Source organism: Balaenoptera physalus (assembly GCF_965194825.1).
Source record: "Balaenoptera physalus genome assembly, chromosome: 6".
NCBI lineage: Eukaryota > Metazoa > Chordata > Mammalia > Artiodactyla > Balaenopteridae > Balaenoptera > Balaenoptera physalus.
The window spans coordinates 93,572,977-93,587,824 of record NC_138885.1 but is presented as its reverse complement, the minus strand read 5'-3'; the positions used below and the strand labels follow the sequence as shown (position 1 = coordinate 93,587,824).

General features: G+C 35.2%; 1 protein-coding gene across 2 annotated transcripts in view; it reads right to left on the bottom strand.

Moving 5' to 3' along the window:
- Positions 1 to 14,848, bottom strand: part of NBEAL1 (neurobeachin like 1) — a 171,442-nt gene that overhangs the window by 127,219 nt on the left and 29,375 nt on the right. For both annotated transcript variants that reach the window (XM_082466857.1, XM_082466858.1), the window contains exons 5-7: positions 14,515 to 14,642; positions 6,094 to 6,176; positions 1,592 to 1,677 (exon numbers count right to left, since the gene is read on the bottom strand). In XM_082466857.1, coding sequence (XP_082322983.1) covers positions 1,592 to 1,677; positions 6,094 to 6,176; positions 14,515 to 14,642 — 297 coding nt within the window. The remainder of the gene's footprint in view (positions 1 to 1,591; positions 1,678 to 6,093; positions 6,177 to 14,514; positions 14,643 to 14,848) is intronic.

Sequence of the window (14,848 nt, the reverse complement as noted above, 5' to 3'; positions counted from 1 at the left end):
ATAGCACAAAAAAAGCATAAATATGCCAGTGGGAAGCCAGGCATGATGCTTTGGAAAGGGAGACCAGTCACTGGACTTTTTTGACTCTGTGACAAAGCCATTATTATGCCTTTAGCTATTCATCTAAATACCCCTGTACTGAGGCTATATTCAACAGCCTTCTGATTTCAATATATTTGTAACTATAGCTATGACCTGATTATAAGGATTTTGAGTATTTTCAGTACATAAAATAATAAATTGGGCTTCCAACCTATTTGATTTCCATGTGAGTTTTAATTACTGGAGGTCTCTCGGGGCTCGATTACCCCAGGCCCTAACAAGAACAAGTCTGGGTATATTCAAAAAGGGAACAGGATCCAACCAGCTTCAGCATCAGTGAAAAACAATGTCATTTCCAATTTTACTCATGTACACTTATTAATTCTTATTCTTAGTAGTGGAGAAATGATGGAAATGGGGAGGTACTGAAGCAAAAGAAGGATATTAGCTAATAAAGGAAGGTGACAAAGCAAACAAACTGAAAAATAGGATTCTGGTCACCATCCCTCTCACTACAGAGACTCTTATCTTCTACTAGAGTGCAGAGGAGAAGGCAAGGTGGCCCACTAGGAAACCCAAGCAGTATTATTAGCAATACCTGTGATTTTTGTCATCAATAGAAATCATATACATTTTCATGTATTATAGTTGTTGTAGTGTCTTGAAACATCATTTACCCTCATCTCTTCTTTGAAATTACATTAGTCACTAGACTTGCTGCTGTATTTTTTCATTTGATGTGTTGTAAAGAAGCACATTACTATGTTACAAATTTGTTTTGTTAATATTTTAGTAACTGCATTTCAGTATAGTTTCCTTTGTGATCATATGTATTTTATTTTAGGCATGTGAAAACATTCTGACAAGGGGCTATATCAGACTGCCAAAGGGGTATGTGATATAAAATATGTTAGAAACCTCTGATCTAAACTGTGTGGTTAAACAAAACAAGTAGAATATTCCTTCTGAACTATAATCCTGTTTTCAACTAGTAGTTAGATTCAAAGTTTACTACAGACAGCTTTTAAGATGTTCAATTTAAAAAAATAAATAAAATTACTAGAACTTCTTTCTTATAAATAAGTTAAAAACTAGTTTAGTTTGTTGAAAAATGCATATAAGCCATGTATATATGCATTTAATAATTAAAAATAGACAGCAGAGTGACTAAATTCATATGTCTTAGGAAATCAAACGGCTAGAGTTTTATTTCATCAAATGAACTAACAGGGATGACTATCCTCTATATTCTAAAGTAAGAACTGGAAGCTGAAAGTTAATACAACTAAGAACTTCAAATACCAAAAACTGTTAAATCTAGTTATTTATGCAGTAATTTTATTGTTAATGCTAATATTATTAGGTTTTTTGGAAGTTAATAAATAAAAGAAGTAAGTAAATTAAATTTTAAACAAGATCTAAACTCAAAAATATATTTGTATGGTTCATGAAATTTTTAAAGAGACAAAGAATTCATTAAATAATCCATGGAAAACTTTTTGCACTGTTTACTATCATTTTATAGGTTAACTTTCAACATGTTCCTCACCTGCCCACCAGCTACAATGGCTCCAAAGAGATGCAATAAGCAACACTTAAGGCTTTCCTTGAGATGCTCACTTTCTTGAAAACATTCTGTGAATATAATACACAAAATAAATAAATAAGGTTTCTCTTTCACAGTATGACTGATCTCTAAGGAATGTCTGACACAGAAACATCAAAAACGATTTGTGTAGCTGATTCACTTTGCTGCACAGTAGAAGCTAACACAACATTGTAAAGCAACTATACTCCAGTAAAAATTAACTATAAGAAACAAAACAAAACAGAACAAAATTTAAAAAAAAGATTTGTGAAAGGCTAAAATTTGTTAAAAGGCAAAGTAAACATGCATTTTTTTTCACAGGAAAGGAAAAGAGAAACCATCAATCAGGGAGCATTTTAGATACTTTCTTTATGTTACCTCATTTAATTCTCATAATACTCCATACGAGGATGATATTTTGCCCTCATTTATAAATGAGCAAATGGAAGGTCAAAATTTAATACGGTGCCTAAAGTCATCGGGTTACTAAGTGACAGAGCTACAAATTAACCCAAATCTGAAATAAAACTAGATGTCTTTTTACTACTAGTACTACTGCTTATTAGTATAACTATTATTATTCAATTATAAAATTGAAAGAGTTAGATAAAAAGATTTCCTGGGTCCACTTCAGGGCCAATATTCTAAAGTTCTAGTACCAACAGTAACCTTTCTTTTAACATAATTTTATTGTTTTTAAAAGGTTATACATGCACATTACACAGAAAAATTTAAACAGCATAAAAGAACTGACAAGGAAAAGCAAGTTTCCCTCTAACCTATTCCTCAATCCACCTTGCTCCCCACACCTTAAAAAAAAAAAAAAAAAGCAAAAAAGCTCTACATATATTACTGCATTATGCTTTTTGCTTAATACATTATGCTTAATACATTCTGGGCATTATTACATCTTAACATATACATCTGCATTATTCATCAGTAGTGGAATGACTAGAGAGCATTCCACTACAACGATGTACCTTAATTTACTTAACCAGTTCTCTACTGATAAACGTTTATGCTTTTCCATTTTCTTTTGATACTACTAACAATCCAGTAATAAATATCCTTTTGCATACATCAAACACAAAGACAAGATTATAACAATAGAATTATATCCAATTTTTATACATAAGAAACATTACCAAAAAGAAACAATTTTGAGTTACAATGTATTGATAGAAATTTACATTTAAAAAATTAAGTCATTCCAGTTATGTTGGAGTAACTGTCACTACACGTTTTCTTGCTATAAATAACTAGAAAATTGGAAAAAATAGGCTCTAGAGATTTTTAGCTTCTAGAAATTGTCCTTGTATTGTGATACACAAGAGAAGGAAAGCAAAGTGAACCCAGGGATCACCTCAGCTTCTGGTTTGTAGACATTTTCTGAAAAAATGCAGAGAAAAGGGGAACCCTAAAAGAACATGGCGGTTTGCTGAGTTAGGAGACAGATAAAAAGTTTGGGGAGGCCTAGGTAACTGGAATTTGTAAAGCAGTACTTGAATGGAGGAAGCTCTACATATAGAGAAAGCAATCCAGAAATATGCAAAGGGCTCACTTTGAGTCCAAGTACCAGTCCTAAATTATAGTGTGAAATCCCACAAGACAGGCAAAAATCTACCAAGAAGTTGTAAACTGAAATGTCAGATTTCACACAGATGATAGAGTTCTATTCAGCCACAGAGGACATACAGAAAACAAATTCTAATCATAAGATTGCTGGAGTGTCAGATACTATACTAGTATCTGACAAAATAGGCAAGGAATATCACCAAGGCAAGGCAAGGAATATTACCATGGATACGAAGGGACATTTCATTATCAAAAAACAGGTCATGAAGATAAGGCTTTTCAAAAAATTTGCAATAGTTTATTTTAAAGACTTTACATCTACAAGTACTTGGGATAAATATTTGGGGATAAATTAACAAAATATGTGCACAATCTATATGCTGAAAACTACGTAATACTGGTTAAAGAAATAAATAACATACAAATAAACAATGAGATATATCAGATTCATGAATTGGAAGTCTCAATATTCTTAAGGTGGCAATTCTCCTCAAATGGTTCCATAGATTCAATACAATCCCAATCAAAATCCCAGCAAGCTTTTTTGTAACAATACTGAAAAATGGATTCTAAAATATATATAAAAATGCAAATGATCCAAAATAGTGAAAACAATTTGAAAAGGAAGAACAAAGTTGGAGGTTAATGACTTCAGGACTTAGTATAAAGTCACAATAATCAATACAGCGTGGTAACAGCATAAAGTTAGACATGTGAAACAAAAAGAGAATCCAGAAATCAACCCATGTTTTATGGTCAACAGATTTTTGACAAATGTGCCAAGGTAACTCAATGGAAGAAAGAAGAGCTTTTTCAACAAATGTTGCTGGAACAATAATGAAAAACGTTATGCTAGATAGAAAATACTAACTCAAAACAGGTAACTGACCTAATAGAAGAAAACATAAGAGGAAATCTTCATGACCTTGAGGTAAACAAGATTTCTTTGGTAAGGCACAGAAACCACAGATCATAAAAAAAAATTTATAAATTAGATTCCATTAATATTTAAAGCTTCTGTGTTTTAAAAGACTCAATTAAATGAAAAAGCAAACTGAATAGGATAAAATGCTCTTAGTGATCAAGTATGGAATAATTTTAGCATCAAAAACTATAACCTGATTGTAAAACACTGAATAAATAAAAGTCATTGAGTCCACAGTGATACACAAAAAAGAGAGAAATAAAACTTATTTGCCCCACTAGAAGTAACTATTATTTGAACTCATTTTGAAAACAGACAGTAAAAGGGAAAGATTTAAGTACTTTATCCAGTCTTTTTTGGAACAGCTATAGTTTATCCCCAGTTGATGAGGGAAAATTCTTTTTTACAGAATACAACAGCTGATAGAACTGTAAGGATAGAATTTGAAGACCACAGTATTGCAACCCTCAATAAAATAACTGATCCAGGCAAGTATCATCAATGGATGCAAAATATTAAGTGAAAAAATGTTGAAAAATAAGATATTCACCCTATGCCACAGTATCATTCCAAGGATATCTTGCAAAATTGCAAAAGGAAAAACATCTTTACAATTGAAAATTTTCACTATCACTACTGTGAATACTGATTAACAAAGGGTAGGAAAAACCCTTTCTCCTTCTCTATAGGAAAATGGACCAAGAATTATATTTCTGGAAATCTGACAAATGTGGACCATCAATGAGTGACAAATGAGCTACCAGGCAACATTGCTTATGGTAAAAACGGCCCTTGATCTGGACTAGGAAGGCTATGATAACTATAAAATAACCTTGGGCTTCCCTGATTGCAACTTGTAATTTAGGCATTTCCCTTCCCAGGATGTGGAAGTTACATTCATGGGTTACTATAAGCTATACATGCCTTCTATGGGATACTGTACTTCAAAGCCAGAGTGGCTCACACACCCACCAATTTGGTTTCATACCCTCACTTAGAAAACCCAAGAAAAGCCCTTGGAATGCTCTGAGATCTCCTCCTGAAAAGAAACACCTACACTGTTCCACTGGCATACTGGGTTTCCTACTGTGGACATGTGAGTTTGATTATCTAGCTGAAGGCAGTATCACTACTGGTGGTTAAGCAAAGTGGGCACTGCAATCATCTTCACCAAGCAATCAAACAAAGGACTATTTGGTTAGCAGACATTTGGTCCTGTCCAAAATGTCCATAAGATACTTGGTCCATGCCAAAAAGTCCTTGACATTTGGTCCTACCCAAAACCATGTGGCATGAACCAAATATGTTCATTTGGATAGGAGCAAATTTCAAGGACCTTTTGGCATAGCCAAATGTCTTATGGACATTTTGGACAGGACCAAATATCAAGGATCTTTTGGCGTGGACCAAATGTCATACATATTTTGGACAGGACCAACTGCCCTTCCAGGGACTATTTGTCTTATTTTATTTCTTAGAAAAAAAAAAAAAAAAGAGTGAGAGAATTAAAGCAAATATGGCAAAATGGCAAAACGTTAAGATCTGACCAATGTGAGTGGGAAACACAAGGTGTTCCTTTTATATTCTGCAAAATTTTCTACATTCTTAAAATATGGCAAAATCATTTTTTAAAGAAAGAAAGCTAGAGTCCATATAGGTCATACAAACAGGGACCAATTCTCTCAAGTTTATTTTCAGTAAAAATTCTGAAGTTTTAAAATATAATACCGTCATTAAAACATTCAGCTCTTCTCAAAAGAAAAACACTTCGAGAACAATGAATTAAGTAAGACCAAGAAGAATAATCACAACAAAACATGAATCAAGTACTCCAGTAATAGTTTCTTAGAATCTTTATCTTATAAATACACAAAGCTGAATCAAGGTCAGAATCAGAATAAGAATAAGGAACAATCAAAGTAACATCAGAATCAAAGCAAGAGAAATTAGAGCTGTTACTTACGATAAAAGAAAGGGACAAACTCCACTGTGAGAGAAGCTGGTTTATATTTCTGTCTGCTCTTTTCCACAGTACTAAGGATTCGTCTATCGTTAAAAAGAAGTTAATACCAAATTACAACATAGGCAAGTAGAGAAGGCACAATTACAAAAACAATTATAAAATAAATTTAATATTTTACTTTTGATTTGTGTACTGAATAATACATCACCAGGATTGGCATAATCTTGAAAAGGAAGTCTAGCCACTAATTTAAATGCTCGCCAACTGAAAGGATTTCTTCTTTCGAATTACACAAAAAATTTAAAACAATTAACGGTGAAACGTAGCAGTCACATTAAGTTTCCTAACAACTGGAAATAGAAAAAGGAAATAGCCATTTAAAATTTCCAAAATGTAAAAGAACTAGTTCAGTAGTACTGCTAATTTGATACATAAGGTAGTAGCTTATTCCTACAGTGCAAATGAAATTTATCAGAAATCAAGCTACTCTGTGCCACTTTCTGAAATTTTATCTGGACACAAAGACTCCATACCACTGGCTTCTTCCACCTGAAGGATACAGATCCAGAGGGCTGGGATTATTTTTGTTTTTAATCACAATTTCAGTAATTTTGATGGCTGAAATATTTCTACAGACTTCGGTAAGGTCAACACAAACAGCATGTGCATTTACAAAGAACATTTCAATTCAACACAAAATGAATCTTTTAGATGGGCATGGTGGGTGTGGGGCTTAGGGAATAAAGGTTACTGTTACAATGACATATCAGCAACTGGTGGACTGTTGAAAATCAAAAAAAAAAAAAAAAACCAGACTTTTTACCGTCCCCTAAACAAGCTCTTAACACTGTTAGAAACCTAGAAAAATGGTACAGGTGAACCGGTTTGCAATGCAGAAATAGAGACACAGATGTAGAGAACAAACCTATGGACACCAAGGTGGGGAAGTCGCAGGGCGGGTAGTGGTGGTGGGATGAACTGGGAGACTGGGATTGACATGTATACACTAATATGTATAAAATGGATAACTAATAAGAACCTGCTGTATAAAAAAATAAAATAAAATTCAAAAATTCAATTAATTAATTAATTAATTAATTAATGTATAAATACACTCCAAAATCTTTTTGCTCTCACTAAAAAAAGTAGTAAAATCATGCCTTTACAGAGAGCAAGTGATTTAATAAACTTTGTTAAATCTTAAAAAAAAAAAAAAACACACTGTTAGAGCCAACAAAAATGGAAAATATTTGGAGAACAGCCACATAGAAATTCCATACATTTAAATATGATCTACTGATAAAGTACTGGATTAAGATGCCTTCTTCTCAACAATTTGAACAATATTCAATTAAGGTACTGAAATTATTTTCTTTATAATTATTACAATTGTTCCTTATAATTATACAGAAAGAAAAGCCAATTGATCACGGAATAAGCCGAACAGGATAGGCACAGCTGGACTTAGTACTGACACACTAAAGAGTTCTAAGATCCAGATCTAATATCCAGATTCACTAGAAATCATATCAGATACCATTTGCCACTGCACTGCTTTCCAAATCTGTGCCTATTTCCATTGTGTAGAGAGGGCTTAAGAATTATCATAATTCTGTATTTATTTTAATTTCAAATATAACATCTTAGAACATTATTGGATCTTCCTATTTAAGATCATTATCAAAAATTTTTATGTGTTTCCAACAATACAAATATTACTAGAGTTTCAAATAAAAAACTGAGTCATGCCTTAAAAAAATCAGTCATGTTGTAGAAAAATTAATTTTAAAAGGATGAAATCTGGTTTAGCTTTCAGTTAGGTTTTTCCACGCGATTATTTACATTTTGCACATTTATTATAAATTATGATATTAACTAATATATTGGATATATCCTATTCAAAAATCCTGTGCTACAAACAAAAATAAAGCTTCTCATTTGATTAACATAATGAAAATGTACTCCTGCAATTTGTGATTAATGACTCATTCTAAAGGCTCTGTATTAGATGTAACATATGAACATAAATAATTTCCATTATAATTGTGCTAAAATTTAATAAGCTAAATTAAAGAGGTGAAAACTATTATACATAACACAAATATTAAAGCATAAGTAGTTTGCAGTGCATGTTCTCAATAGGATAAGACAAAACAGCTAATAATGTACCATTTTTAGAACACAGTATATTTGGTTGCTCCATTATTAGCTGATATTTGGGCCAAGCGTTTAGCACCTAGTTGACGCCAATACATATCAACAGGTTGCTGAGAGGGATGCAAAATGTTTGCTTGCATCTCAGTTTTCTAAGTTTATGTCCCCTGGTCAATTTTTCTGTGCCTTTGTGTGTGTGTGTGTGTGTGTGTTCCCATCATACCTAGAACATAACTACTTTTCTTAATTTTTCAACTTTTTATCTGGAAATAAGTTCAAGCTCTTGCAAAAGCTGCAAGAATAAAAATAGTGCAAAAAACTTCAAGTATAGTCTACCCAGGTTCATTGTTAAAACTTTATCCTAAATGCTTTATAATTTTCTCACTCTCCCCGAAAAAAATATATATGCACATATATCTATATATGAGATATATATTTATATATACACATATTCAGACCTATAATATTTTTCAGAACATTTAAGGGAAAATTATGAATATAGCCTTTTACCTCTAAATATTTTAGTGGATAATTCCTAGGAATAGGGATACTGTCTTACATAATACTACAGTACAGTTATAAATTTCAATACGCTTAACATTAATGTAATACATTTATCTAATCTACCATTCATAATCCAGTATGTCAACTGACCTAATCATGTCCTATAGCATTCCCACCTTCCCACCCCTAAGTACAGTTTCCTGTCCAGGGTCAGGTATTGCATTTGGCTGTCACATCTCTTCAGCATCCTTTAATCTGAAACATTTCCACAGCCTTTCTTTATGACACTTTTAAAGAATACTGTCTCCTAACCCCTCTTTTTATTCATTAAAATGTTGTTCATTTGGAGTTTGCTTGATGTTTCCATACACTTAAGATTCAGATTATGCATTCTTGGCTGGAATATTATGCAAGCAATGATGGGTCCTTCTTAGAGTATCACAGTTGTAGGCACAGGATGTCCACCTGCTTCTCAATGATGATGTTAATTTTGATCATCCAGTCAATGTACTACCCAGTACTGTACAAAATAACTACTAATTTTTCCTTTGCAACAAATAAGTAATCTGTGGAGAAACATTTTAAAACCATGCAAAAGCCATGTTCCTTATCAAAACCTGCCCCTAGACTTAGCATCCTGATCCATATCTTTCCTATGATGTGTGCAAAATGCTGATTTTTTCCCAACACCAGCAGCCCCTGTACATTACTAATTGGCATTTGACCTTCTAATGTAAGCAAAAGCCCTCTCTTCTCCCCTATCTCTCTTTCCCTCTGTCTCTCTCTCTCTCTCAATCTTTATCAATCACTGGTATGGACTCATGAATTCCTTTTTTCCCCCCATGGTTTATAATTCTTTAATTAATTATTTTTGCATATATATTGTCCCAGATTTGGCCAGTAGGAGCCCGAAGACATAACTTAATGTAAATTATTTTTCTTGGGACTTCCCTGGTGGTCCAGTGGTAAAGAATCTGCCTTACAACACAGGGGACGCAGGTTCGATCCCTGGTCAGGGAACTAAGATCCCACATGCCACAGGGCAACTAAGCCCGTGCACCACAACTACTGAGCTTGCGAGCCTCAACTAGAGCCCATGTGCCGCAAACCACAGAGCCCACACACTCTGGAACCCACACACCACAACTACAGAGCCCACCCGCCCTGGAGCCTGCGCGCCACAACTAGAGAGAAGCCTGCATGCCGCAACGAAAGATCCCGCCTGCCTCAATGAAGATCTCACGTGCCGACCCAACACAGCCAAAAAAAAAAAAGAAAAAGAAAAAATTGGTGAAATAATGTTTTTAAAAAATATTTTAGTCTGTGGGCAGACAATGAGTCCTACTGAACTTACACTGGGAACAAAGTAGGAAGTCAATAAATATATTGTTTGTTTTTGTTTTTTGGCTGCCATGAGGCATGCGGGATCTTCGTTCCCTGACCAGGGATCAAACCCATGTCCCCTGCAATGGAAGCATGGAGTCTTAACCACTGGACCACCAGGGAAGTCCCAATAAATATATTTTTAAATAAATGCTTGAATGAGTAAGTCATTTTCAGGAAAGATTTCTTTCCCTATACTTATTTTAGTTCCATTTGGAGAAATCTTTCTAAATATGACGGATTCTACAAATAAAATCAAAATTGGCCTAACAGATTAATCAAATCTATTAATTAAATCAAATTACACATGAAGATATGAAAAACATCCATATATTTCATCAAATAAGAAATATAATTATGTTAATTTTAATTAAATCTGTTCTAATCTGTTTTAGCTGTATTGGTAAGCAACAAGCACAAACAATAAGAAAATATATACATTCCAAATTTCCATTTAACTTCAGAATCAGATTAATATATAAAGTCTAAGTTATTGCTATAGTCCCCCTGTACAGGTCTTCCATGAGCTATATAGATTTCTCCTAAGTACACGATTTATCTCCACTATGTTTCATTTTTCTATCAAAGTCAAAGAAAACCAAGTCTCACTCTCTGCTTTTACCATTTACCTCAGAAGTAGTTCATACTATTCCTGGCAAAATTGTTATGCCTATTAAAAATAATACATGGACAGCTTCTAGCATAATTTCTGGTATATATACTGCACTCATGAAATGCCACCACTGATCATCTACTCTTTGTTCTCCTTCTTGTTGTCATCTTACACTATAACTCTCTTTCTATATCATGTTATAATGTTTAAATGTCTTCTTGTTTTTGGCTCTCAAAACTTGTTTTTGGGGCTTTCCTGGTGGCGCAGTGGTTAAGAATCTGCCTGCCAATGCAGGGGACACGGGTTCGAGCCCTGGTCCGGGAAGATCCCATATGCCGCTGAGCAACTAAGCCTGTGCGCCACAACTACTCAACTACTGAAGCCCACATGCCTAGAGCCCGTGCTCCGCAACAAGAGAAGCCACCACAATGAGAAGCTCACGCACCGCAACAAAAAGTAGCCCCCGATCGCCGCAACTAGAGAAAGCCCGGGCACAGCAACGAAGACCCAACACAACCAAAAATAAAATAAATAAATGAAAAAAAAATTTGTTTTTGTTTTCAATTACCAATTTTATGTAATCCATTTTAATTTGTTCTCAGGTCTACCTTTTCATATCTTCTCTCCTTTTCCCACCTTTAAATTCATTTTGCTCTTAAGGATTCCTCTAAAAGCCTCTCTTCTATCATTTTCAGACTCCTCTCCTTATGTTCCTCCTTCTATATGCCTTCCTGTCTATAAATAAAAATTCTTTGTCACTGTTTCAAAACTTAAAAACGTTATCTTAGATTTGCCATTGCTGACAAGGCTAAGGTGGGGGATGGGGAAGTAGCAATAGTGGGAGGAAGAGACAATTTCCTTAAGGCATCTCGGCATAAATGTCAAAATAGAGGGAACATTGATTAGTTGAGAACCAAAGTGCTAAATGAGTAGAAAGGCTACAAATGCAGCACTATTATGTGCTCCTCTCTTTGAATCTTTAGAGAGTTATGAGCAGTACAGAGGCAGAGGGAAAAGGTAGTGACAGTGCTGTCTGCCAACTATTTCCATGTCTACTCCTTTTAGTCACAGGGTAGAACTAACTTCCACCTTGGTCTCCCTTCTTCTGGTCTCACTGTGGTAGATGGGGACATGTAACTAGTCTTGGCCAATGAGTTCTGAATGAAAGTGAGACATGTCATATGTCATGACCAGACAGCATTAAAACTGCCAATGTGAGACATTTCAGAGCTTTCTTTTCTCTTTCACATGGTAACTAGCAAAGCCTTAGATGCTTGCTGTTCTGTCAGTTTAGGATCTTGAGTGACTATGGTGAGTAGAGGCTCCCTGCCAACCATGGTAGACAGAGAACAGGAACAAGAAGTAAACCTTTGTTATTCTAACCCCTTGTTTGTTACTGCAGCTTATCCTGACGGATAAATCTTTGCCAAGAAAAATGCAAAGCACTTTCTCACTGGAAAAAGAGACATATTAAAGTTCAATAGAAAAGGAAGTAATCAGAAGGTCACTAGTACCTTCCCATTAATAAACAATCAAGAAAAGTATTAGAACGATGTGATGGTTAATTTCATGTATCAACTTGGGGGGTGTTTTGGGATGAGATTTAACACTTAAATTGGCGAACTCTGGGTAACGGAACTGCCCTCCAGAAAGTGCCTCAACTAATCAGTTGAAAGTCTGAGCGGAACAAAAAGACTGGCATCTCCAAGCAAGGGGGAATTCTCCAGCAGACTGCCCTCTGACTTCATCTGCACCATCAGTTCTGGCCTCCAGCCTGACTGCTTTTAAACTAGGACTGGAACTGGAACACTGGCTCTCTAGCCTTCGAACTCTAACTGCACCACTGGCTTCCCTGGGTGGCAAGGCTGCCAGCCCACATCGCAGATTTGGACTTGCCAGCCTCTATAATCATGTGAGGCAATCGCTTACAATGAAGTTCTTCCAAACACACACACACATACACACACACACACGGCCTGCTAGTTTTGTTTCTGTGGAGAACCCTGACTAAAGACAACAACTTTCAACACATAGAGGAAAGCAAATGTATAAATAAGCAGATAGAACTGTTATATTTAATAGCTGGAGTGCTTGTTCCTATTAATTCTATTAGACACTTCTTGCTTTACCTAAAGGATGTGTTATTTCAATAAAACATTACTATATAGAACATACAGAGTATTACCACATAGTCTACATACAGGTTCTCTCAGTTACCAATTCTTCACCGTTATCTAATGGTGGCTATTCAAAGTGAGAGTATCCTACCCTAAAAATCCTGAAAACCCTATAAAAAAATCAAACATTCTAGTAACGAAATGTTGCAGGAAGTAGGAATTGTTTGTAAGTGGGTCAGGTTACACTGAAAATGAAAAAATCTTGAGATTTAAAGTACAGCAGATTAGGGAGACCTAAAAAAGAGATCTGATTGTAGGTGATAACACAACTCTTCCTATTCTTTGCCCACAGGTAAGAAAGATACATGAGTTTTTAAACTCTTCCCTTTGAGCTGTGTACCGGTAATTATGCCACTGTCACTAAGCTACAAATCCATCATCTTACATTCCACCTGCTTTGTGATGCTGGGACAGTCATTCTACAAACTATATTTCCTTTTCTCCAGCTACCTCACTCTTGGGTTCATCAATAGTGGGTACTAAATGGAGCTGGAAAGTTGAAAGAGTGAAAGGGGGACTGATGCCTTATTCCTTATGTTTTTACTGGCCAACAGTTCTTAACTATGGCATTCACAGTTGGTTTCTTTCTTCAGCTTATTTTTGGCAATACCAGAACCAGCCTCGTCATGGCTGCTCAGTGATAGCAGCACTGGCTTAGGACTCTTTCCTCAGAAGTCTCAGACCAGGCACTGCAGGACCTCTTCTCCAAAACTTCTAGCTTCTGATAACTCTAATCTCTTCCCTTTGTTCCCACAGAACCAGGGAAGTAGCTGCTTCCTGAAGTCACTATCTCTGTATTACATCAGTGTCCCCCTTTTGCTTTTTGAGTTCTCTAATACCTATTTAACAATCTCCTTGTATTATAGTCTCTCTTTTTAAACACTGGTTTCTGACTGACACAAGCTCCACAATTAAAAATAAAAACACAAAATATGGGGCTTCCCTGGTGGCGCAGTGGTTGAGAATCTGCCTGCCAATGCAGGGGACACGGGTTCGAGCCCTGGTCTGGGAGGATCCCACATGCCGTGGAGCGACTGTGCCCATGGGCCACAATTACTGAGCCTGCGCGTCTGGAGCCCGTGCTCCGCAACAAGAGAGGCCGCGATAGTGAGAGGCCCGCGCACCGCGATGAAGAGTGGCCCCCACTTGCTGCAACTAGAGAAAGCCCTCGCACAGAAACGAAGACCCAACACAGCCATAAATAAATAAATAAATATTTAAAAAACAACAACAACAACACAAAATACTGTTAAAATTCTTTTTCAAATCATGAAATGTGCTTTAAAAAAAAATAAAGTTTCTTGAAAAATATGTACACTCTACTTGATGCTACTGTGCTCTGAGATTTTACCATCAGATTATTAGCATTCAATTGCATTACAAAATAAAAGTTCAGGGTAAATTTATTATCTAGAAGTGGCGTTTATCACTAATTCATTACCTCCAATGTAGTTCTCTACCTCAGAGATAAGGATGGGGTCTTAGACACATCTTACCAACTGCTTTCATAGAGAATGAGACCTGCTTTGAAGAATTGTATATATTATGATATTTAGGTTTTAAATGAACATTATGATTTATAAGACATACCCTGAAATTCTATGCCTCCAATTCCGATATGGGTCATATAAACTTTCACAAAATGCCAACGCATGGATCACAAATTCTTCGATAGATGTCTGATCTGCCAATTCCTTCTCTTTTTTTTTGCTTTTTAACTGAGAATTTAAACATAAAATTATATGTACTTAAAAATGTTAAGCTGTATAACATACTGACCAACATCATTAAAAGACTACATGTTTCATTCATCTAATAATAATAACTCATTTTTATTCAAATAAGCCTAAGTTCCATTTGAGTGTGTAAAGGGTCAGTTAATCATATGGGTTGGATATAACCTCTCAAATTTTAAATATTTCCT